The sequence below is a fragment of the Oncorhynchus nerka genome, linkage group LG7 (genome assembly GCF_034236695.1).
Source record: "Oncorhynchus nerka isolate Pitt River linkage group LG7, Oner_Uvic_2.0, whole genome shotgun sequence".
Taxonomy (NCBI): Eukaryota; Metazoa; Chordata; class Actinopteri; order Salmoniformes; family Salmonidae; genus Oncorhynchus; species Oncorhynchus nerka.
Window position 1 is genome coordinate 27,383,509 of NC_088402.1, and position 26,521 is coordinate 27,410,029.

Here is a 26,521-nt window from a genome sequence, read left to right on the forward strand (position 1 = left end):
AATAAATTATACAAATACCACGCTATATTGTATGCCAAATAAATGTGGAAAACTATATTATTTTATGATACATTTTATATAGTTACTCAGAGAAAGAGAGAACGAGATTAAAGTAAAAATAATTATCTTGAAAAGATGTGTCAAAATGATTGGTACCCCTAAAAATTATTATAAATCAAGTCAAACAAAATGTAATCTGCATTAACAGTCTACTGTTTTGAAGTTAATCTCAGGAACTGTCCTGTGGCCTTCCAAGGCGTCCTGTTGCGCTGGGATATAAACATGAGGTAACGTGCATATAACGTCCCTTTGTCATCCATCACCATAAGGAAAAGCAAAGAACTCACAAATGGAAAGAGACAAATGGTTCTTGACTTTCATAAATCAGGGAATGAGTACAAAATATCAACGGAAAAACAAATATACCACTATTAGGGCAACAATTAAGACGTTTACAACCACTGGAACAGTGGCAAACTTGCCTGGTAGAAGACGCATGTGTATATTCTCCCCACACACAGTGAGGAAGATGGTTCGGTAGGCAAAGAAAAGTCCAAGGGCCACAGTTGGAGAATTGCAGAAGTTGGTTGCATCTTGGTGATCAAGTCTCTAAATCTCCAATTAGACACCACCACCAGGCCAACAGGCTATTAGGAAGGGCTGCCATAAAAAAAAAAAAGATTTATTGAGAGCAACCAACAAATGTAAACGCCTGGAGTTTTCTAAATGGAATTGGTACTTGGATTGGAACCAGGTGCTATGGTCAGATGAGACGAAGATAGAGCTCTTTGGCCACGCCCAAATCCAGTGGTGGATTTGGCCTTGAAATAAATATGCATAGGCAGAAAAGCACCTTGTGATTCTTTGATGTTATGGGGGTGTTTTGCTTCCACTGGTCTTGAGGCCCTTGTTAAGGTCAACGGCATCATAAACTCTACCAGGACATTTTACCCCAAAATCTGGTTGCCTCTGCCAGGAGGCTGAAACCTGTCCAGAAGTGGATCTTACAGCAAGAGAATGACTACCTGTTGAATGGCACTAACTACAAGTCACTCTGGATAAGAGCATCTGCTAAATGACTACCTGTTGAATGGCACTAACTACAAGTCACTCTGGATAAGAGCATCTGCTAAATGACTAAAAATTGATATTTACATTTTGCAATTGCCATGCAAGTCTCTGGACGTGAACCCCATTCAAAACCTGTGGTTTCAATTGAAGAGGGCCGTCCATAAACGCAGGATGAAGGATATGAAGGATCTGGAAAGATTCTGTATGGAGGAATGGTCAAGATCCCTCCCAATGTGTTCTCCAATCTTATAAAACAATTTAGGAAAAGGCTCAGTGTCGTTATCCTCGCAAGAGGAGGGTGCACCAAGTATTCAAAACAGGGGTGCCTTTTTCACATGTTTAAATGTTTTATTTCTCTGAGAAGTTGCATTAGTATAAAATAATATCATCGTCCCATGTTTTGACCATATACTATAACTCAGTATTGGTATTGTTTCTTTTATACAGGCTTTTTGTTCATGTTTATCAACGGTGCCAATCATTTTGGAGGTGACTTTATCTGTCCTTGTCTCCTTTCTGTCACTGGGAGGCCAATGGAATCTCCATCATGTTCCTTACCTACACCCACCAGGCAGAAGACCAGACAAGGAAAGTGAACAAGGAAAGGAGTGTACACTACACAGGCAGTCATGCAACATTACTGGAATGCAGCCTTTCCAACTCAGCCGTCAACATGGTGAAGTTGGTTCCTTACCTGTGCCCTGTTCCATTTTCACTCCCTCGTTGTCATTTCACTGTCTACAGCGTCTTGTCTTGGTTCAGTACTCATTTCAGTATGTAATCATTTCAGGTTCAGTCCTCTGTTGTCATTTCATCTGCATATTCATTTCATTCTAATCACAGACAGACGGGGCATGAGTACATCAGCCCAGTAGGAGAAAGTGCATGGTCCCATCATGGCCACTAGATGACAGTATAAGCTTACAGATGAACCGACTTGACTCTCCTTCCTCCATCCTCTTCTCACTTCTCCAATGTCTTATCTTAGCTGATAGTTTATTGAACACACTAATAGTCACTGCACACACACATACATATGTACACATACTCCTACACACACGTACATACAATGCACACACCTGACTTAAAGGACTTATTCCTTTCACCTCCTAGTGGAGCAGAGGGCTTCTCCAGACTGTGTTCTGGGCAGTTTTCCATCTTGACCTCATTCAAGGTGGGTTTTGCCTTATTTATCTCTTCCTCACTGTTTAGTGTGGTGGCGGTAACTCTCCATGGTTCTGAACCGTTTAGTAAAGCGCATTTAACCTTTGTGTTGAAGATGAGAAGTTTGTTTTTGAGAGAGAGGTTCTTGGTGTTACAGATTCACACACAGAAACACACATTCACACACATTCACACACATTCACACATAAATACACATTCACATATTCACACATATAAACACACATTCACACATTCACACACATTCACACACATAAACACACACTAAAAACACAGACCTACACATACGTAATGAGTTTGTCGTCAGTGAGCAACAGGGTGTATGAAATATACCCTTTGTGTGTATTTGTATGTGTGTATGTGTGTGTTTTTGGTTTTACAATCCTTGTCCTCACAAGGATAGAAAAACAAGAAAGAATTGTACAAGTGGAGACATTTTGCGGGTCTCCACAAGGAAAAAGGATGTTTTAAACTCATTGGTTAGGTTTAAGGTTAGGGTTAGAATCAGGGTTAGGGTTAGAATCAGGGTTAGGGGTTAAGATTAAGGTTAGGTTTAGGTTTAGGGTCTGGGGTCAGGGTCAGGGTTAGGGTTAGGGTTAGGGTCGGGGTAAGGTTAGGGTTAGGTTAAGGGAAAATTGGATTTTGAATAGAAATCAATTGTTTGTTCCCCACAAGGATAGTAACAGACGTGTGCCTGCGTGTGTGTGTGTTCATTTTAAAGCTGTGCAAATCCAACCAAAGGAGACTATTTATTTTTTCTATTTAGTATTTATTTAGAAATGTGACCCGCGGGGCATGCTTAGAACAGGGCATGCTTAGAACAGGGCATGCTTAGAACAGGGCATGCTTAGAACAGAACATGCTTAGAACAGGGTATGCTTAGAACAGGGTATGCTTAGAACATGGTATGCTTAGAACAGGGCATGCTTAGAACAGGGCATGCTTAGAACAGGGTATGCTTAGAACAGGGTATACTTAGAACAGGGCATGCTTAGAACAGGGTATGCTTAGAACAGGGCATGCTGAGAACAGGGCATGTTTAGAACAGGGTATGCTTAGAACAGGGTATGCTTAGAACAGGGTATACTTAGAACAGGGCATGCTTAGAACAGGGTATGCTTAGAACAGGGTATGCTTAGAACAGGGCATGCTGAGAACAGGGCATGTTTAGAATGTCAGCTGCTTCTCCATTATTATATTTTATTTATATAACAGTGTGCATTACAATGAAGCCTAAACATATATTTAAAACATATATACCCATGACACAAGAAAGAGTGTTTGAAGTTCGACTGGCTAACTGGAACCCACCCCCTTCCTCTCCTCTTGTTCCCCAGGATCGGTGCACTGTGTGTGGGGTGAGGAGGTCAGCGTGAGGGAGTCCCTCTGGATCTCCATATTAGCTTTAGGCTACAGCTGCTCCTCTGAGATTGGCACCTCAAACATAAAGATCCCCTCCTTGTGTGTGTGTGTGTGTGTGTGTGTGTGTGTGTGTGTGTGTGTGTGTGTGTGTGTGTGTGTGTGTGCGTGCGTGCGTGCGTGCGTGCGTGCGTGCGTGCGTGTGCGTGCGCGTGCGCGTGTGTGTGTGTGAGATAACAGTAATATAGATGTCTCCAGCGTGAAGGAGGGGAGGGATTAAGCCTTCACCAGAACATCAGATACAACGCAAGGGACGATGGGATAGATATCTATCCACCACTGGATATCTGGTCTCTCCTATCCCACGTCTCTCTCTGCTTGGTTACACTTAGTATTACACTCCAGACTGAGAGAATGCAGTATTAACTTTAATACTTATAGGTAATGACATATTTCTTACCAGTTAACACTGATTTACTAGGCTCTTATGTTTCTTCTCACGTGATAATTCTGGTCAATAATACAATTTAGGCCGGATTTCAATCCGACTGTGGGTTGTCGACAATACGTCTTTTAAAGGCAATGTTGGCGGAGATCCCATTCACAGTCAATGCTGCATGCTGTATTTGGGTGCTCAATCAGAAATGACCTAAACGCCGCATTGTTGACAACCTCCGATCGGATGGTCGTTCTCTCTTCTCAGTGTTCACGCAGAAACAGAAACGTACCATACAAATAACATCTTCAAATGTTTTTTCAGGTAGTATCACAATAGCAGGAAGACTCCCCTTAGCAGGTAACTGATTAAATGCTCAGAATAAGACATGCCAGTTCGTCATTGTAAATAAGACACCGTTGTTTGTTTGCCAACCTGATTAAATAAAGGTTCAATAAAAATAAAAAGTAAATACATGTGTAGGAAGTGAATAGAAATACTAAGGGCCGGCACCAGGCATAAACGACATAGTCGCTGTCTCAAATTACTGGGGAGTTACAATAATGGAATACACAAGGTGGGATTTTGGAATTTGGTTCTGCATCAGTCACTGACGTCACTCATTTAGCATGTCAACTAACAATTTTTTTGGATTGGCAAGTTAGTCTAGCCAGCTATCTAAACTTAGTAGTAATCAATGCCGAATACCGACCGGGCATGCAGGGCCGGTGCCCAAGGGCCCTGAACTCCAGGGGCCCCTCCATTGATTTTGTTAGTCCCTCTCACTCAGATATCATTAACATTGGAGTAAGTCTTGTCAAAATGTGTAGAATTGCAGGAAATTAGCTTTCAAACGGCAAAGATTTATCTCCACCCCATGGCAAAATGGGTAGAATTGAATGAAATTTGTTATAATATTGCAACATTTTCTCTCCGTCCCACTCTCCGTAGAATTGCAGGACTTTAAAAACATTTTTTTTTTCTCCACCGTCTAGAGGGGGGTCACAATTTGTTTTTGTTTAGGGCCCCCAAATGTCTGGAAATATTACATATTGCAATAGTATAACATTTAAATCTAAAAAAAAACATGAGCTGAGCTTTCCACCAGACTCTGAAGTAGGATTGAAAGATCCATGACATTCACCCCTTCATCCATCCATCCCTCTGTTCCTCCTTCCCTCCATACTCCGTCCTTCACCCTCCAACCTTGAATTTCTCACCAGTGTTTGAGGTGTCATTTCACCAAATCCAGACCTTCCTTTCACACACACACACACACACACACACACACACACACACACACACACACACACACACACACCTCTCTTTGACTGACACCTTACCTGCCAAGGTGCGGTACCTGATAACACATAACAAACCGTCAGTTTAAACCTGTATAATATACATCATTACACATTCCATTTTAACATAAATGGGTTGTATTTTCTAAGATGGTGGAATGATCATTTCACTCACCGTTTTACTGTAATAGCTAAACTAAACTATCCTATATCTTTTCCGCGTCTCCCTTTTCCATTATCATTTCATTTTCCATTAACATTTCAAGACCTACTAATTTATATCTTCTATTTATTTTATTTAACTTTTATTTACTGTAACCAGTCGAGTCAGATGAGAAACATTTTATTCACAAGACACCTGGTGGCCCAGTGGTCTTCATTAACTAAATACTGTATATAATACCACCACCAAACAATGTATTAATCATGAACTAACTATGGGGTAATAGTTTGTAAGCTGTTTATGATGAGGTTAAATTAGAGCAGGGTTTAAATTCAGTGTCACCACGGTCTTTATACAGACTCAGCGCCTCGCTGACATTCCGCTAAAACCACAAGTCAACTCCAGCTGTCCAACCCTGAATATTTCCCTCTGATAAACGACCATGGAGCGTGTGTGTGTGTGTGTGTGTGTGTGTGTGTGTGTGTGTGTGTGTGTGTGTGTGTGTGTGTGTGTGTGTGTGTGTGTGTGTGTGTACTAAGGCAGGCGCCAGTGAACACGTGGAATTCTCAGCTTTCGATCCCCACTAATCGTCGTTGGAACAAAGTTGATTTTAGCTCCATCTTTATTCATCTGTCTCTGGCTTCTTGGTTTCACACACAGTTTGGTTTCTTAAGAAATCAATAATGGGGTTAGTGTGTGTTTGCGTGAAATAGAATATAATACAATGGGCGCCGGAGGAGATGGCTCCTAACCAATTGTGCTATTGTGTGTTTTTTCATGTTAATTGTACACAATGTACACAATTGGTGCACAATGTTTCTGCCACCGTCTCTTAACTTCTGGATATCAGGACAGCGATTACTCACCTTGTACTGGACGAAGATTTTTTCTTTAATGAGTCGAACGTGAAGGATTTACTTGAGACACCGGACAAGACCCAAATCCCCGTTATTCGCATGATGAAGAGACAGATATATGGGGGACGTAGGTCAGGGTGCCTTGTAAGGATCCGACGGTGAGTGGGTAATCTGCCTCTACCATCAGTCCCATTAGCCAACGTGCAATCATTGGATAATAAAAATGGACTATCCTACCAACGGGACATTAAAAACTGTAATATCTTATGTTTCACCGAGTTGTGGCTAATTGACGACATGGATAATATACAGTTGGCTGGTTTTTCCATGCATCGGCAAGATAGAACAGCTGCCTCCGGAAAAACAAGGGATGGAGGTCTGTGTCTATTTGTCAATAACAGCTGGTGCACAAAATCTAATATTAAGGAAGTCTCAAGGTTTTGCTCGCCTGAGGTGGAGTATCTCATGATAAACTGTAGACCACACTATTTACCAGGAGTTTTCATCTATATTTTTCATAGCTGTCTATTTACCACCACAAACAGGTGCTGGCACTAAGACCGCACTCATCGAGCTGTATAAGGCTATAAGCAAACAAGAAAAGGTTCATCCAGATGAGGCGCTCCTAGTGGCCGGGGACTTTAATGCAGGGAAACTTAAATCTGTTTTACCTCATTTCTACCAGCATGTTACATGTGCAACCAGAGGGGAAAAAAACTCTAGACCAGCTTTACTCCACATACAGAGATGCGTACAAAGCTCTCCCTCTCCCTTCATTTGGCAAATCTGACCATAACTCTATCCTCCTGATTCTTGCTTACAAGCTAAAACTAAAGCAGGAAGTACCAGTGACTCGCTCAATACGGAGGTGGTTAGATGACACAGATGCTAAGCTACATGACTGTTTTGCTAGCACAGACTGGAATATGTTCCGGGATTCTTCCAATGGCATTGAGGAATACACCACATCAGTCACTGGCTTCATCAATAAGTGCATTGATGACATCGTCTCCACAGTGACCGTATGCACATGCCCCAACAAGAAGCCATGGATTACAGGTAACATCTGCACTGAGCGAAAGGGTAGAGCTGCTGCTTTCAAGGAGCGGGACTCTAACCAGGACGCTTATAAGAAATCCCACTATAACCTCAGACAAGTCATCAAACAGGCAAAATGTCAATACAGGACTAAGTTCGGATCATACTACAACGTCTCCGATGCTCGTCGGATGTGTCAGGGCTTGGAAACTATTACGGACTACAAAGGGAAGCACAGCCATGAGCTGCCCAGTGACACGAGCCTACCAGATGAGCTAAATGACTTTTATGCTCACTTCAAGGCATGAAACACTGAAGCATGCATGAGAGCACCAGCTGTTCCGGACGACTGTGATCACGCTCTCCATAGCCGATGTGAGTAAGACCTTTAAAAAGGTCAACATTTACAAGGCCACAGGGCCAGACGGATTACCAAGACGTATACTCCGAGCATGCGCTGACCAACTGGCAAATGTCTTCACTGACATTTTCAAACTGTCCCTGACCGAGTTGGTAATACCAACATGTTTCAAGCAGACCACCATAGTCCCTGTGCCCAAGAACACCAAGGTAACCTTTCTAAATGACTAGCGACCCGTAACACTCATATCTGTAGCCATGAAGTGCTTTGAACGGCTGGTCATGGCTCACATCAACACCATTATCTCAGAAACCCTAGACCCACTTCAATTTGCACACCACCCCAACAGATCCACAGATGACACAATCTCTATTGTACTCCACAATGCCCTTTCCCACCAAGACAAAAGAACACCTACATGAGAATGCTATTCATTGACTACAGCTCAGCGTTCAACACCATAGTGCCCTCAAAGCTCAATACTAAGCTAAGGACCCTGGGAATAAACACCTCCCTCTGCAACTGGATCCTTGACTTCTTGACAGACCGCCCCCAGGTGGTAAGGGTAGGCAACAACACATCTGCCAAGCTGATCCTCAACACGGGGGCACCTCAGGGGTACGTGCTCAGTCCCCTCCTGTATTCATGACTGCATGGCCAAACACGACTTCAACACCATCATTAAGGTTACTGACAACACAACAGTGGTAGGCCTGATCACAGACAATGATGAGACAGCCTATAGGGAGGAGGTCAGAGACCTGGCAGTTTGGTGCCAGGATAACAACCTCTCCCACAACGTGATCAAGACAAAGGAGATGATTGTGGACTGCAGGAAAAGGAGGGCACACCCTCATTCTCATCGACAGGGCTGTAGTGGAGCAGGTTGTGAGCTTCAAGTTCCTTGGTGTTCACATTACCAATGAACTATCATGGTCCAAACACACCAAGACAGTTGTGAAGAGGGCACTACAACACCTATTCCCCCTTAGGAGACTGAAAAGATTTGACATGGGTCCTCAGATCCTCAAAACGTTCTACAGCTGCACCATCGAGTTCATCCTGACTGGTTGCAGTTTGAGAAACAGTTGCCTCTCAAGTCCTCAACTGGCAACTTCATTAAATAGTACCAGTCTCAATGTCAACAGTGAAGAGGTGACTCTGGGATGCTGTCCTTCTGGGCAGATTTCCTCTGTCCATTGTCTGTGTTCTTTTGCCCATCTTAATCTTTTCTTTTTACTGGCCAGTCTGAGAGATGGCTTTTTCTTTGCAACTGTGCCTAGAAGACCTGCATCTCAAAGTCGCCTCTTCACTGTTGATGTTGAGACTGGTGTTTTAGTGGGTACTATTTAATGAAGCTGCCAGTTGAGAACTTGTGAGGCGTCTGTTTCTCAAACTAGACACTCTAATGTACTTGTCCTCTTGCTCAGTTGTGCACCGGGGCCTCCCACTCCACTCTATTCTGGTTAGAGCCAGTTTGCACTGTTCTGTGAAGGGAGTAGTACACAGGATTGTATGAGATCTTCACTTTCTTTGCAATTTCTCACATGGAATAGCCTTCATTTCTCAGAACAAGAATAGACTGACAAGTTTCAGAAGAAAGCTCTTGTTCTGGCCATTTTGAGTCTGTAATCGAAGCCACAAATGCTGATGCTCCAGATACTCAACTTGCTTCTTTAATCAGCACAACAGTTTTCAGCAGTGCTATCATAATTCAAAAGGGTTTTCTAATAATGAATTAGCCTTTTAAAATGATAAACTTGGATTAGCTAACACAACGTGCCATCGGAATTTAGGAGTGATGGTTGCTGGTAATGGGCCTCTGTTTGCCTATGTAGATATTCCATTAAAAGTCAGCTGTTTCTAGCTACATTAGTCATTTACAACATTAATTTCTACACTGTATTTCTGATCAATTTTATGTTATTTAAATGGACAAAAAAAAAAGCTTTTCTTTCAAAAACAAGGACATTTCTAAGTGACCCCAAACATTTGAATGGTAGTGTACATATTACCTCAATTACCTCAACAAACTTGTGCTCCCCCACGTTGACTCTGTACCGGTACCCACTCTATATAGCTTCACTACTGTTATTTTATTGTTGCTCTTTCATTTTTTGTTATTTGTATAATTTATTTTTTTCTTCTTCTTTTTCTTCCTTTTTTAATTAAATGTAATTGATTTATGTTAGTAAATAGTATTTCTTATAATTGTGTCTTTTTTTATATTCTATTTTTTTTTTTTTTTAATTAAAAACTTTATTTTAGTAAATAGTTTCTTCACACTTATTTTTCTTAAAACAGCCTTGTTGGTTAAGTTCTTGTAAGTAAGCATTTCAGGAATAAAATAGAATGGAATAGAATAGAGTGGAATAGAATAGAATAGACTAGATTGGAATAGACTAGATTGGAATTTAATAGAATAGAATAGATTGGAATAGAATAGAATAGAATGGAATATAATATGCTGGAATAGAATAGATTGGAATAGAATAGAATAGATTCGGAATATAATGGATTGGAATAGAATGATTGGAATAGAATAGAATGGAATAGAATAGAAAGGAATAGAATAGAATGGAATAGAACAGAATGGAATAGAACAGAATGGAATAGAATATATTGAAATTGAATCAAATTGAATGGAATAGAATAGAACGGAATGGAATAAAATAGAATGGAATATAATATAATATAATAGATTGGAATATAATAGAATATACTAGATTGGAATAGAATAGAATATTGCTCATACGTTAGGGTTGTGAGAACAAGAGACCACATGCATACTGCTATAGTACATGTAGTTCTAGATACAAAGTAGATGTAATTATAGATACTATAGTAGATGTAGTTGCAGATACTGTAGTATATGTAGTTGTAGATACTATAGTACATGTAGTGTGGTTGGAGATACTATAGTACGTGTAGTTGTAGATACTGTAGTGCATGTGATTTAGTTGTAGATACTATAGTATATGTAGTTGTAGATACTACAGTACGTGTTGTTGTAGATACTATAGTAGATGTAGTTGTAGATACTATAGTAGATGTAGTTGTAGATACTATAGTACATGTAGTTCTAAATATTATAGTACATGTAGTTCTAGATACTATAGTACATGCAGTTCTAGATACAGTACGTTTAGTTCTAGATACTATAGTAGATGTAGTTGTAGATACTATAGTACATGTAGTTGTAGATACTATAGTACATGTAGTTCTGGATATAGTACATGTAGTTGTAGATACTATAGTACATGTAGTTCTGGATATAGTACATGTAGTTGTAGATACTATAGTACATGTAGTTCTGGATATAGTACATGTAGTTGTAGATACTATAGTGCATGTAGTTCTGGATATAGTACATGTAGTTGTAGATGCAGTACATGTAGTTGTAGATGCAGTACATGTAGTTGTAGATACAGTACATGTAGTTCTGGATATAGTACATGTAGTTGTAGATACTATAGTACATGTAGTTCTGGATATAGTACATGTAGTTGTAGATGCAGTACATGTAGTTGTAGATACTATAGTACATGTAGTTCTGGATATAGTACATGTAGTTGTAGATACTATAGTACATGTAGTTCTGGATATAGTACATGTAGTTGTAGATACTATAGTACATGTAGTTCTGGATATAGTACATGTAGTTGTAGATACTATAGTACATGTAGTTGTAGATGCAGTACATGTAGTTTAAGATAGATATTAGACGCTTTTTCATCAATTGATTATTCAGTTATTGTCCCAATATAAACCCTTTATTCACAACATATTCAAGCAGTAAGGCACAATTAAGAGACCATGCAATATTGTGAATAAAGTCCCAGGTAAAGGGAGTTGTTCGGCCCAACTCACAGTCAATTAGAAAAAGCTCCAGTGCGATAATCAGCGCACTGTATGAAATTCAAAAAGTATCATTCTCATGGAATTTATTTGTTTAAGATCATGAAATGTGTGTCAGGCTAAATCAGATGTGTATATCATGAATACAGTAAGAATGCTGTGGCATTTAGTCTGGTGCAAAACACATGGAGATCTGCTGCCTCTCTAAATGTGTTCAGTATGTCCCCTATATCATCAGTGACACACCAGTGACATGGCATAAATCAACCATGACTTTGTCACGTCCCAAATATGTGCTGTGTAGGCATCTGTGTCCTCGGCATTTCCTGGCCTCCCCTTTAAAGGCCTAATGCAGTCAAAAACGTGATTTCTCTGTGTTTTATACACATTTCCACACTAAGAGGTTGAAATAATAGTGGGAAATGTATGGAGTTTTGGCCAGACTGGTGACATCAAATTAGTTAATAGATCAATAAGAGAGTTCCAAACCTCTCTGCCGATAACAGCTGGTTTTCCCATCACCACTCAGGCCACTCCCAAACAAGCTTAGCAAAATTCTTGCTTGAGAAACGGCTCTTTGCTAAGAAGCTATTTATGTTTATTTTTGAGCATTTTAATTTAAAACAATCAGTATGTTACTTAATTGTTACCCAGAAATGATTTGATATTGAGATCAAAATGACTGCATTGGACCGCCACTTTTAGTGAATACACTTATGCTGGCCCCCTCTCCTCTCTCAATGTCCAGCTATGGTGAAATTCACAGACTGAGCAATCGTCTCACTTTCTCTACCTCCATCCTTCTCTCGATATCTTCATCTCTCCCCCTCCCCTATATCCGTCCGTATCTCTCTCCTTCTTTTATTCCCTTTCTCCTTCTCTCTCCCTCCAGCCCCCATTCTCTCTCTCTCTCTCTCTCTCGCTCTCTCTCGCTCTCTCTCTCTCTCGCGCTCTCTCTCTCTCTCTCTCTCTCTCTCTCTCTCTCTCTCTCTCTCTCTCTCTCTCTCTCTACTCTCTAAGCTGTTGAGACCCCGCCGGGCTTGTGGAGGTCACGATGGCTTCATCAAGTGACCCCCATATCACACATAGACACAGACACAGACACACACACAGCCCCCATACTGGCTGATGGCCTTTCCTCTTCTCTGATCCATATTTCAGAGGCTGCATCAGTGGGGCTCTAAGGGGCTAAGCCGGGATGAAACAGGGAGGGAGAGTGGAGAGCACAGCCAAGGAAATAGGCCTTTACTGTTAAGCAACCTGAGGTCCACATATGCAATTTTATAAGTACCAAGGCAGTCGCATTGTAGAAATAATGTCATGCAGACACTTACAGAAAAACCACATGATTTCACATGTTGAAAATCACATGATCATGTGAAAATGAGTTCTTGAAACACTTCACATGTGATCCCGTTTTTACATGTGTAGTTTAATGTTATCACATGAAACTTTGCTTTCCGTGTTGTCACATTATCACATTAACTTCACATAAGATCCCATGTTATCACATGAAACTTTGCTTTCCGTGTTGTCACATTATCACATTAACTTCACATAAGATCCCATGTTATCACATGAAACTTTGCTTTCCGTGTTGTCACATTATCACATTAACTTCACATAAGATCCCATGTTATCACATGAAACTTTGCTTTCCGTGTTGTCACATTATCACATTAACTTCACATAAGATCCCATGTTATCACATGAAACTTTGCTTTCCGTGTTGTCACATTATCACATTAACTTCACATAAGATCACATAAGATCACATGAAAACGTGTTTTTGGAACAACATGTGATCACATGTGAAATTCAGTTTTCTTAGTTGTCTCGTGTTTTCACAGAATCCCTTACCGGTTACCTACCTGCATGACAAACAAAGCCAGCTGAAGTCGAGGGTTTGGGTTACATTAGGTCCAATGCTGCACATTGGCTATGGTCTATGGAATATCATCATTGTTGGAATTCATACAACACGGAAAACGATATATTTGATTATATTTGATGACTGTTGACAGACCTAGGCGACTGAATGAAGAGAATACAAAGTCCATGACCACGATTGACTTTATTTCTCAAAAATATATCCTTTAAACAAATTATTTACACGTCGATAACTTTTTCATAGAAAATAAAACAGAAAAGAAAAATACACAGCAAAGACAAACATTGCGAGTATAAATGTCAATACGGAAAATGTGTGTGATCAAAAACACAGGCCTATTGGCTATGAATCTTGTCTCGCATCATATAGGCCTACTGTTTCAAAGTCTGACGAGTTGAAATATTACGTTTCACTCACAAAAATATTAGACTATTCGATAAATTGTTCTTCGTTAAATAAGTATTCCAGATTATTATCCAATGATAACTCTTCACTGTTCATATTGTGGAAATTGTCGAGAGGGCCCGCTGCGCCGTTCCGTGGTGAGATCTTTTGATGAAGAGAAGAGAAAATAAAATACAAACGTCAGAAAATGTAAATGAGTATGACATTGAATAATTCATTTCCTATAATTATATTGCTATCAGGCCTATTTCATATCCTCCCTCAACATATGTGTATTCACTGTCAGGGCGTGAATAAATTGGGGGTATATTTAAATTGCGTGAACGATGATAAGTCAATGGCGCTGGTTCCAACCCTGATGGCCATATTAAACGGTATCTAGTGAGCCGTTGAAATCCGTTAAAGTAGACGATTAAGATCTCTTCAGATGATTTATGAGCTCTAGCTGTGACAGGCCAGTCGGTCAGGTGAAACCGCCTTTACCGGCGGGTTAAAAGGTTAATTTACCGGATGATTAAAATAGATGGCACATGACATAATGTCACGGTGAGGTTTGAAATATCGTACCTGTCAGTAATCAGCTGGAAGGGAGACTTCGGCGAGCCAGACCTGCGAATATTCACGTCATCTGTAAACAAATAAACATTCAGAAAAATCAGTAAAATAATCAATAGGCTATCCTTAGTAGGCCAAATTTTTATTAGGCTAAGTCTGTTTTTAATACAATAGTATTTGAGTGATGTAACTGTAACAGGTTCGAAATGAATGTAGGCCTGTTGTTTGTTAGGAGATTATACAATTGATACAATTGCAGTTTTCAGAAATATCATAATAAATACACGACATGAATTGAAACAAGTGTTAGATCAAAACGGTGTGCCATATTTGGAAAGGGATATTTGAAAAGCGGAAGCAAAACACAGGGCCGAATTCATGAGACTGTTATTCATTTCCAAGCAGATGAAAACTAGCCTATAATCATAATCATAAACATATATAAGCCTAAACCTAGGCTACAGTACATGCCATCTCGCTTTGGACTGAAGCTCTCCAACGACTCATCTCCACTCTCCTCCTCTGTGCACGATGCCCCTGAGGCCTGCGTCAACCGTGCGTCCTGATGGTTCAGCGCGCCATGGAGAGGCATGTGGTGTCCGGATGGGTTTGCCGCGCCGAGAAGCGACCTGACACCCAGCAGAGAGTTGGCGCTGAGGAACGCCGCATTGGCCCAGTTGTGGAGCTGCTTCCCGATCTGGCATGTGTATATTCCATGACCCGGGAGTAGGGCCGGGTGGTGGGAGGGGATCGTGGCCTGGTGAGCAATCGAGACAGCCGGGGAAGGTTTGATGGAACTATCGGGGCTTGTGGCCGTCTCCGCCAGAGACCAGATTTTGGGTTTGTTCTGTGGGGGCCTCTGACACACCGGTGCATTGGGGGAAAGATCCACAGCGTTTTTACAATCACCAACAGGAGCCTTAATGAGAGAAATAGGCCCCTCCATACTTCTGAGAGCCTTGACAGACATCGTCCTCTGGCTCTCCAAGCTACCAGAATCCGATGCGTCCCTGGCGGCCAGCTTCCCCTCTCCCTCCACTTCCCTCTGATCTCCTGGGTTCTCCTCGACTTTGTCGATGTCGATACTTTCTAAATCGATCTCCTCCTCCTCTTCATCCTCGCTCCCGTGTTTTTCAGGCTCGTCCTCATTGTCGCTGCTGAAGATCCGTCCATCCCGGTCCTCCGCGCTGCGGCCCCACGTCACCTTGTTCTCCTTCTTCAGACGCCGGCGCGCGTTGGCGAACCATGTGGACACCTGAACAGACGAAGGAATTCATTCATATACTTTATGGATCCTTTATTACAAATATTGATAATTAGGTTAATCAAGTCTTCAAATGAGTTTATCTTAAACTGGCAGAACCCATCAAAGTAGGCTATTTTCCGATCAAATCATGTAGGCCTAGTAGACGGGAAATACTCCTGGCCTAAACCTTTTAATACCCCATAGACCTTTATGTCTATATACCTGTGTGAGTGTCATCTTGGTGATGATGGCCAGCATGATCTTTTCTCCCTTGGTGGGGTACGGGTTCTTCTGGTGTTCCTGCAACCAGGCCTTCAGAGTGCTGGTGGTCTCCCTCGTAGCGGCCTTGGCTCGGTTCGGGTCGCCATAGCCATACTGGCCGTATGGGTAGAACCCTGCGCTGGCGTGGACAGCCAGACCTCCCGGGTGAGCTCCTGGGCTGTCCTTCAGATCGTACTGAGGGTTCTGGGGGATAGAGAGGGAATCCTATGAAATGTTTGTCTCTCCAAAAATGTACTCGTTCCAGGCCTATTCTTTATTTTTAATTTTGCTTTAATCAAACTTGTATTATATAAGCTATTGACTTTCCAGTTCAAAATACGTTTACAGTATGCTGTGTATTATGGCTGAATCGAAAAAGTACTATAATGTATAGGCTATGTCCTAAAATAATCAACGACAATATTAAGGTAAACTATTATGATTTCTAAGTTATGTAGAGTTTGTTTCTGACTATTTCACACAAGCACGATATCGCATATTTCGGATAGGGTATAGCTTATAGATCATATTTTAATCGCTTCCCCGAACTTGACAAATTAGCTTTAATAATTCAACAACATTGACAGTAGGAATATATACATTTAATCAAATTGCAAATTGATTATGAGGGTTGATAATATTCTAAATAATGTAGCCTTCATAATGTCTCTTATGTCTAATGGTTTGTTTATCCTAAATGTACTATTTCTGAAGCAACATCAAATGACTAAATAACTAGAACATTTCAACCACAGGCCTCGTGTAACTCTTTTTGTAAAAATAGGCTCGACTACCCAGTGAAAATATGCAAACGCATTTTTATCAACTAGCATTAGCCTAAATGTAAACGTTTGGTATTGGGCCATGAATAATAAATCACACCATTTCATTAACTATTTTTTTGTCCTAATTTCAAGACCAGTCGTTTCAGTTTCGAAAAACATGATAGTTGACAGAACTTCAATTGAATAAAGGTCCAAATATAAAATAATTATCCTATTACTATCCCATAATATTAAACTTTCCAATCCAATAAAGCCAATTCACTTGCATACATTTAACCATCTTACACATTCCATAAACACATGAGAAAGAACCACTTTCGAACGAAGTTTAAATTCTACATTCCAAGAAAACATCTCTCCTACCATTTGCGATATGAGGGCGAGGTCTGCACCGCTGTAGGGGAGAAACGCGCTGTAGTTCTGAGCCGCCCACGGGTTACCATACATCCCCAGCATCGAGCTAACCGCAGCGGCAGTAGCTGCCTGATTCACGCCGCCATCCGCGGCTCCATCCCGGCCTAAGCCGGCCAGGTCGCCCCCGTAAACCTCCTGGGAGCCACTTAGAAACTGGGAGTACCCCAGCTGCGAGAAAGACATGTCCGGAGAGAAAGGCTCAATAAATCTCTCTGTCTCTCTTCTGTGTCAAATGGGAGGAAAGGAAAATAGGAGGAATTCCCACTTTCCCAGAAAGATAAGGATGTCTAAATCACAAATCACGGTTAGTCACTAGTCAGCCAGTCAGTCAGTCAGTCAGACAGTCCCACTCCCCGACAGCGCGGCAAGCTCCAGTGATAGTGATGAGTTTAGAACTTGAGCGCCCAGTCAAGCCTTTCTCTCTCCCCGCAGGACTCTCTCTAGTGGAGCTGACGGGATGATTGGCAGGCTACTTAACAACCAAGCCCCTCCTTTGCCCCGGGCAAGAGATTAGTGCATTGGTTCGTTCGCTGGGTCGTGTGTGTGTGTGTGTGTGTGTGTGTGTGTGTGTGTGTGTGTGTGTGTGTGTGTGTGTGTGTGTGTGTGTGTGTCTAAGAGATGGAGAGATATCTCGTTCTCATAATCACCGTTCTGTCATTTTTGAATGGGTGCTCAAATAAGCAATGAAAAGAAACTACAGCAAAACAGCAAAAATCATAACAACAATAGTACCACTAATATTAATACTAAATAAAGACATGAAAATAAAATTAGGCTTAAACACAATAATAATGCATATATATATAATAGTTTGTGTTATATAGCCTAATAAATACAATAAATAAATCATGTAGGCCTATAACAAAGGCATTTTTGCATTCATTTGAGCCTATTTTTGTATCTATTTCAAAACTTTTCTTAACTACTCTTATGGTGCATTATACTTTCTTGCTACATTATAATTAAGATTACATATATAAGTGGTCCTGTGAGACTGCGACATCGTAGAACCGCTCCAGAGGAGTATCGGCGACAGCATGGGCACCAGATGGCCAAGGGAAGCGTCGACTCGGCCGGCCACAGATACCGCGGAATGTCGGGGGATATCGACGGAAGTCACTAACGCATACTTTCAGATTAAAGATAAAGATAGAAGGGGCGAGAAAGAGGGAGATATAGATGGAGGGAAGAGATTGTGTAGATATGAGTCAGGAAGTCTGTGCATGGAAGGATGACAGATGTTGAGAGAGTTTGTAGTCAAATATATCTACCTATTTATAAGCAGAATATATCTATATAACAACATATGAGTTTGTGGTACTGTATATCAACACGTCAAATATTAGTCTATTTTCTACCGCAACTTTCCTAAATATAGGATAATATTTAGACAAATATTTCGTGTTTTAGACATATGTGACATTTTATTTATTTAGGAATGTGTTGATATTTGAGTGAAATTGCCATCTGTACTAGCAGTAATCAACAAGGCATTTTAAATCACTTAATTGACAGTGCCAAGATTACGAAATTATACAATGCCTTGAGCAAATACTGGTTGAATCAAGTTGTTTCCACGTAATTTCAACCCAAAACATATATGTGATGACGGGTATGGTATGAAATATTCCAGTATTTTTACTTTTATTTATTTTTAAAGTGCATCACCGGTCTGCATTACACTCAAATAAGCTTGATCCCTTTATTCAAAAAGAGATATCTATTCTAAAACCTGTATAAACACAGAGAGACACTGCTAATGAGGTTTAACACCCCCATACCCCCATACCCCCTCTCCTCTGGCCCCTTGGAGGTGGACTCTATCAGATGTTAGCTTAGTAATTAGTGATCCTCTTAAACACAGATTCATCATTTCACGCTGGACTAGCTGATGAGGATGGCTGGGTATGGTGGGCTGGCTAGCTCTCCCTCCTCTCTCTCTCTCTCTCTCTCTCTTTCTCCCCACTCCCCTCTCCTCTCCTCTCCTTTGCCCTCCCTCTCTTTTCTCTCTTCTCCTCTCCTGTCCTCTCCTCTCAGCCCTGTGCTGTGAAGCACTGAGAAGACCCTAATGATTTAATTACGGTGTTTAAAGCTCACTCTGAGCTGGCAAAACCATAGCTGACACACACACACACACACACACAGTTTATTTCCAACCCTGGCACCCAGGGCTCGGCTCATGAATCTCAAAGCTGTTTTCTAAACACACATTATGACGAGCAGTGCTGGGGGTAGCAGTGTGTGTGTATGTATGTGTGTGTGTGTGTGATGGATGCTTAATCTCCATGGCATTTTAAATGGCATTCATGGAAAGTGGTTATATCCTCATTGCCAAGGTAAGTGGAGCCAGGGGAATCCATTCCAGCTCCATAAAAGAGCAACGCTAAAGACTCTCACCCACTCTCTCTCTCTCTCTCTCTCTCTCTCTCTCTCTCTCTCTCTCTCTCTCTCTCTCTCTCTCTCTCTCTCCCCCATCTCTCTCTCCATCTTTCCCTCTCTCTTTCTCCTTAGTGTGAGTTCATCACTTCAAATTATATCCTCTCTCATGACAGGGGGAGGAAATGAGACACATCCACCATCTAATAGGATAATCTCTCTCTCTCTCTCTCTCTCTCTCTCTCTCTCTCTCTCTCTCTCCCTCTGCCTTTGTAGCCTCCTGATTTCCATAGTGTCTCTATGGATAGTGAGTTAATGAATTCCTCTGAGCTGGAGAAAGCAGGGAGAACGATTTGGCGGTTTGGAAAAAGAGAGAGGGAGTGGGGGATAGAGAGAAGAGGGGGGGTATAGGAGAAAGGCTTTGAGCTATGCCATTCAACTTCACAGCCTCCCTCGGCCTGCTTGTGTATTCAGTGTGTGTGTTTGTGTGTGTGTGTGTGTGTGTGTACACGGAGCGCCCATCCAGGCCTTTTAACGTGAACCTGCTAAGACTACCAAATATTTATTTTGGCCCTGACCCTCTTTCTCTCTCTCTCTCTCTCTCTCTCTCTCTCTCTCTCTCTCTCTCTCTCTCTCTCTATGTATGTAGGCTGTGGCTCTAGGATCCTCAGGAGGCTGGTTGACTCTGTTTGACTCCCACTCCCTCCCATTACCCTGCACTCAGACAAAGGAATAATTTATAGTGAGGAAAACACACACACACACAGTTTTCCAATTTGACCTCTTACTTAGCTTAAACTCTGATGTAATTTCAGGGGCACTAAAACTGTAATCGCAGAACAGCCAGTTTGAAGATATAAGGTTATTCTCAATTTTACAGTCAACTAATTATCTACCTAGGGAGAACAGTAGCATTAGGTCAGCAAGAGAATACTAGGTTGAATGATCCTCATCTGTTTCTCAGCCTGTCAGATAACTTGAGATAAGAAGTGACAGATTTCAGGTGTGATTTGATGATAAGAAGATGGGGTTATCTCTTATTAGATAAGAGCTCATCTCTTGGTCATAAAACAGTCCTCCACTTCCACCTATTGTTCCCTTAGTAGTGCTGCTACTGTTTCGATGAAAGGCATACCATATCCTTAGTAGAAGTATCTCTTTAGGCATACCATATCCTTAGTAGAAGTATCTCTTTAGGCATACCATATCCTTAGTAGAAGTATCTCTTTAGGCATACCATATCCTTAGTAGAAGTATCTCTTTAGGCATACCATATCCTTAGTAGAAGTATCTCTTTAGGCATACCATATCCTTAGTAGAAGTATCTCTTTAGGCCTACCATATCCTTAGTAGAAGTATCTCTTTAGGCATACCATATCCTTAGTAGAAGTATCTCTTTAGGTATACCATATCCTTAGTAGAAGTATATCTTTAGGCATACCATATCCTTAGTAGAAGTATCTCTTTAGGTATACCATATCCTTAGTAGAAGTATATCTTTAGGCATACCATATCCTTAGGAGAAGTATCTCTTTAGGCATACCATATCCTTAGTAGAAGTATCTCTTTAGGCATACCATATCCTTAGTATAAGTTGTATCTCTTTAGGCCTACCATATCCTTAGTAGAAGTTGTATCTCTTTAGGCATACCATATCCTTCGTAGAAGTATCTCTTTAGGCATACCATATCCTTAGTAGAAGTATCTCTTTAGGCATACCATATCCTTAGTAGAAGTATCTCTTTAGGTATACCATATCCTTAGTAGAAGTATATCTTTAGGTATACCATATCCTTAGTAGAAGTATCTCTTTAGGTATACCATATCCTTAGTAGAAGTATCTCTTTAGGCATACCATATCCTTAGTAGAAGTATCTCTTTAGGCATACCATATCCTTAGTAGAAGTATCTCTTTAGGCATACCATATCCTTAGTAGAAGTATCTCTTTAGGCATACCATATCCTTAGTAGAAGTATCTCTTTAGGCATACCATATCCTTAGTAGAAGTATCTCTTTAGGTATACCATATCCTTAGTAGAAGTATCTCTTTAGGCATACCATATCCTTAGTAGAAGTATCTCTTTAGGCATACCATATCCTTAGTAGAAGTATCTCTTTAGGTATACCATATCCTTAGTAGAAGTATATCTTTAGGCATACCATATCCTTAGTAGAAGTATATCTTTAGGCATACCATATCCTTAGTAGAAGTATCTCTTTAGGCATACCATATCCTTAGTAGAAGTTGTATCTCTTTAGTCATACCATATCCTTAGTAGAAGTTGTATCTCTTTAGGCATACCATATCCTTAGTAGAAGTATCTCTTTAGGTATACCATATCCTTAGTAGAAGTATCTCTTTAGGCATACCATATCCTTTGTAGAAGTATCTCTTTAGGCATACCATATCCTTTGTAGAAGTATCTCTTTAGGCATACCATATCCTTAGTAGAAGTATCTCTTTAGGCATACCATATCCTTAGTAGAAGTATATCTTTAGGCATACCATATCCTTAGTAGAAGTATCTATTTAGGCATAGCATATCCTTAGTAGAAGTTGTATCTCTTTAGGCCTACCATATCCTTAGTAGAAGTTGTATCTCTTTAGGCATACCATATCCTTCGTAGAAGTATCTCTTTAGGCATACCATATCCTTAGTAGAAGTATCTCTTTAGGTATACCATATCCTTAGTAGAAGTATCTCTTTAGGCATACCATATCCTTAGTAGAAGTATCTCTTTAGGTATACCATATCCTTAGTAGAAGTATCTCTTTAGGCATACCATATCCTTAGTAGAAGTATCTCTTTAGGCATACCATATCCTTAGTAGAAGTATCTCTTTAGGTATACCATATCTTTAGAAGTATATCTTTAGGCATACCATATCCTTAGTAGAAGTATATCTTTAGGCATATATCCTTTAGGCATACCATATCCTTAGTAGAAGTTGTATCTCTTTAGGCATACCATATCCTTAGTAGAAGTTGTATCTCTTTAGGCATACCATATCCTTAGTAGAAGTATCTCTTTAGGTATACCATATCCTTAGTAGAAGTATCTCTTTAGGCATACCATATCCTTAGTAGAAGTATCTCTTTAGGCATACCATATCCTTTGTAGAAGTATCTCTTTAGGCATACCATATCCTTAGTAGAAGTATCTCTTTAGGCATACCATATCCTTAGTAGAAGTATCTCTTTAGGCATAGCATATCCTTAGTAGAAGTTGTATCTCTTTAGGCATACCATATTTAGTAGCATACCATATCCTTAGTAGAAGTTGTATCTTTTAGGCATACCATATCCTTAGTAGAAGTATCTCTTTAGGTATACCATATCCTTAGTAGAAGTATCTCTTTAGGCATACCATATCCTTAGTAGAAGTATCTCTTTAGGCATACCATATCCTTAGTAGAAGTATATCTTTAGGCATACCATATCCTTAGTAGAAGTATCTATTTAGGCATAGCATATCCTTAGTAGAAGTTGTATCTCTTTAGGCATACCATATCCTTAGTAGAAGTATCTCTTTAGGTATACCATATCCTTAGTAGAAGTATATCTTTAGGCATACCATATCCTTAGTAGAAGTATCTCTTTAGGCATACCATATCCTTTGTAGAAGTATCTCTTTAGGCATACCATATCCTTAGTAGAAGTATCTCTTTAGGCATACCATATCCTTAGTAGAAGTATCTCTTTAGGTATACCATATCCTTAGTAGAAGTATATCTTTAGGCATACCATATCCTTAGTAGAAGTATCTCTTTAGGCATAGCATACCATATCTCTTTAGTAGAAGTATCTCTTTAGGTATACCATATCCTTAGTAGAAGTATATCTTTAGGCATACCATATCCTTAGTAGAAGTATCTCTTTAGGTATACCATATCCTTAGTAGAAGTATCTCTTTAGGTATACCATATCCTTAGTAGAAGTATATCTTTAGGCATACCATATCCTTAGTAGAAGTATCTCTTTAGGCATACCATATCCTTAGTAGAAGTATCTCTTTAGGCATACCATATCCTTAGTAGAAGTTGTATCTCTTTAGGCATACCATATCCTTAGTAGAAGTATCTCTTTAGGCATAGCATATCCTTAGTAGAAGTTGTATCTCTTTAGGCATACCATATCCTTAGTAGAAGTATCTCTTTAGGTATACCATATCCTTAGTAGAAGTATCTCTTTAGGCATAGCATATCCTTAGTAGAAGTTGTATCTCTTTAGGCCTACCATATCCTTAGGAGAAGTATCTCTTTGGGTATACCATATCCTTAGTAGAAGTTTAATCTCTTGATGGGTTTTTTTTATATTCTGAAGAGTTGCAAGAGATCCACTCTGATATAGTTTATTTGATACATCTTGAACTGTAAGTGATTGGCTCATACAATTCCAGTAAAATAATTCCAATCAAATGAATTCCAAATACGTTATATATCTCACACAGCTCAATTGTGCAGGCAGCAATGCAAATAAATAACAACGTTAAAAAGATGTGAATTTGATACTGTACAAATAATCAAAAACATCAATGAGGTAATAGTCATGGTAATATCACAGCACTGCATCACATTGTCATAACATTGGGTGTATTCCCTTTGGGATTAGTACTGTTAATACAATATTTCATGATCAACAATCCCTAGAGGGAGAGCAATAATGAAACGATTCCTCAAGGAAAAGCAATATGAACAAAATCTTATCTACTGCCGTTAACAGGGCTGAATGAGTACTGATCTGCTGTGTTTTAACAGTTGGTTGGTGAGACCCCAGAGGGAAAACAACACACAAAGACCCCTATCACTGCCAATTAGCGTGTGTGTCAGCGTTTGTTGGCTAATAGGCTCTTTAGAAAGCCAACCGTCTATTATAGGACTCATTTACAGTAAGAGAGATGAGATAGAAATGATAACAAACCCTGCTGACCTCTGGGGAAAAGGTCAGTTTGTTACCCTGAAAACAAAATGGCCACCTTCTTCATTGATGTTATTCACCACAACCAAGTCAAAGTTTGACATCCTTTTTAATGGCTAACTGCCACTGCTAATGGCTGTCGGAGCTGATTAAATACAGCTCCATCATTCTGAACAGAGAAGTGTGGTGAAAACGAAGATGTGGTACACAATGGCTGACAAAACAGAAGAGAAGAGAACAGAGAGAAGGTGAGGTGGAACCTCCTGGTTGTTTGGAGAATGGCTTGGAAGGCGGTCTTTCTCACAGCCGTGGAGCTGATTGTTTTCTAACTGGATTATTAACTATTTTGTTACAGTAGGGATCACTTTAGTACTGCTGCTTATTAGGAGACATTAGCTTTGCTTTAATGGCCACACACACACCACACACACACACACACACACACACACACACACACACACACACACACGCACACACACACAGAGGCACGCACATGCTCACACGGTATATACTAACCTTCTTGGGACACACGATTCAGTCCCATTCAAAATCCTATATTCTAACCCTAACCTTAACACTAACCCTTACATTAACCCGAAAACCTAACCTTAACCCTAACCCTAAACCTAACCCTAGCTCCTAACCCTAAAACTAACCCTAACTCCTAACCCTAAAACTAACCCTAGCTCCTAACCCTAACCCTAAACCTAATTCTAACCCCAATACTAATTCTACCCTTAACCCTAAACCCCCTAGAAATTGACCTTATACAGTGGGAAACATGCACGCACAAACACACACACACACACACACACGCACGCACGCACGCACGCACGCGCACACACACACACACACACACAGTGCTTTAAAACGGAGCACTGATTGCTGTGTTCAGGGTTTTAAACCTCTCTCCTTTGTTGTTCCCAGTAGGAGGGGAATGAGGCCGATATAATGCTGTAAAAATACAATACTTTAAAGGAGGAGACCCAGGGCTGTGTGTGTGTGTGTGTGTGTGTGTGTGTGTGTGTGTGTGTGTGTGTGTGTGTGTGTGTGTGTGTGTGTGTGTGTGTGTGTGTGTGTGTGTGTGCGGGTGTGTGACGATGAAAAAAGTGCCCTAAAGCAGAGGCTTTAAGCCTAAATGCAATAATATTAACTTAAACCGGCACCTCGAAGAGACTTCCCAGTCTAAGCATTAGCACATCCACTTCCCTTCCAAACCCCTCTCCATTACCTATCCACTTACAATACAGCTGGTTTGAGAAGAAGAAGAAGAAATGGTGTCAGGTAGCCTAGTGGTTGGGCCAGTAACCGAAAGGTAGCTGGTTCGAATCCCGAGCCGACTAAGTGAAAAGAAATCAGTCGTTGTGCCCTTGAGCAAGGCACTTAACCCTAATTACTCCTGTGCCATGCTCTGGATAAGAGCGTCTGCTAATTAACTCAAATATAAAGAAGGTCTGACTGAGACTACAAAGACAAAGTTTGTTTAAACTTCCATGCTTGGAAACAGTTAGTTTAGCTTTTTATATAACAATATATACATTTATAGATTCAAAATAGAAGTAGAAAAGTTCATACTAATCCACCATAAATCTGAGCTATTGTCACTGGTCTATACAGTATTCATCATCTATTGAGCTAATATTCCCAATGTGGGTTGAATGAAGTGGCAGTCACCAGAGACCCAGGGGTAATGGCCAGTGTGCCTGCCCCAGCTTTGAGCCTCTGTTCTGGGGGAGGAACAAAGAGAGTATCCCTTACAGGTTTGACCCCCAGCTACCTCCTACACCCAGCCTTAAGGGCAAAGGTCAGATCTATAGGGTCCCTATAGACCAGTGTCTGAAACAGGACTTAATCAGCTATTAACTACTGATAAAGAGGGGGAGAGAGAGAGAGAGAGAGAGAGAGAGAGAGAGAGAGAGAGAGAGAGAGAGAGAGAGAAAGAAAAATATGACATCAAATGTACAATAAACAGATTTAACTGTGCACTGACTGTATGCAGCAATTCTGCATTTATCATGTGATTCTGCATACCAGAAAATAAAG

At 40.5% G+C, this 26,521-nt stretch overlaps 1 protein-coding gene across 1 annotated transcript; it reads right to left on the minus strand.

The window, feature by feature from the left end:
• Positions 1–13,681: 13,681 nt before the first annotated feature.
• Positions 13,682–17,614, minus strand: LOC115120442 (iroquois-class homeodomain protein irx-1-like). The gene is made up of 5 exons (XM_029649383.2): positions 17,133–17,614; positions 15,946–16,188; positions 14,949–15,732; positions 14,490–14,550; positions 13,682–14,066 (listed from the first exon to the last, which is right to left on the minus strand). Exons 1-5 carry the CDS (start codon positions 17,364–17,366, stop codon positions 14,015–14,017), a joined length of 1,374 nt encoding a protein of 457 aa, XP_029505243.1. The 5' UTR covers positions 17,367–17,614; the 3' UTR covers positions 13,682–14,014.
• Between the last annotated feature and the right edge of the window lie 8,907 nt (positions 17,615–26,521).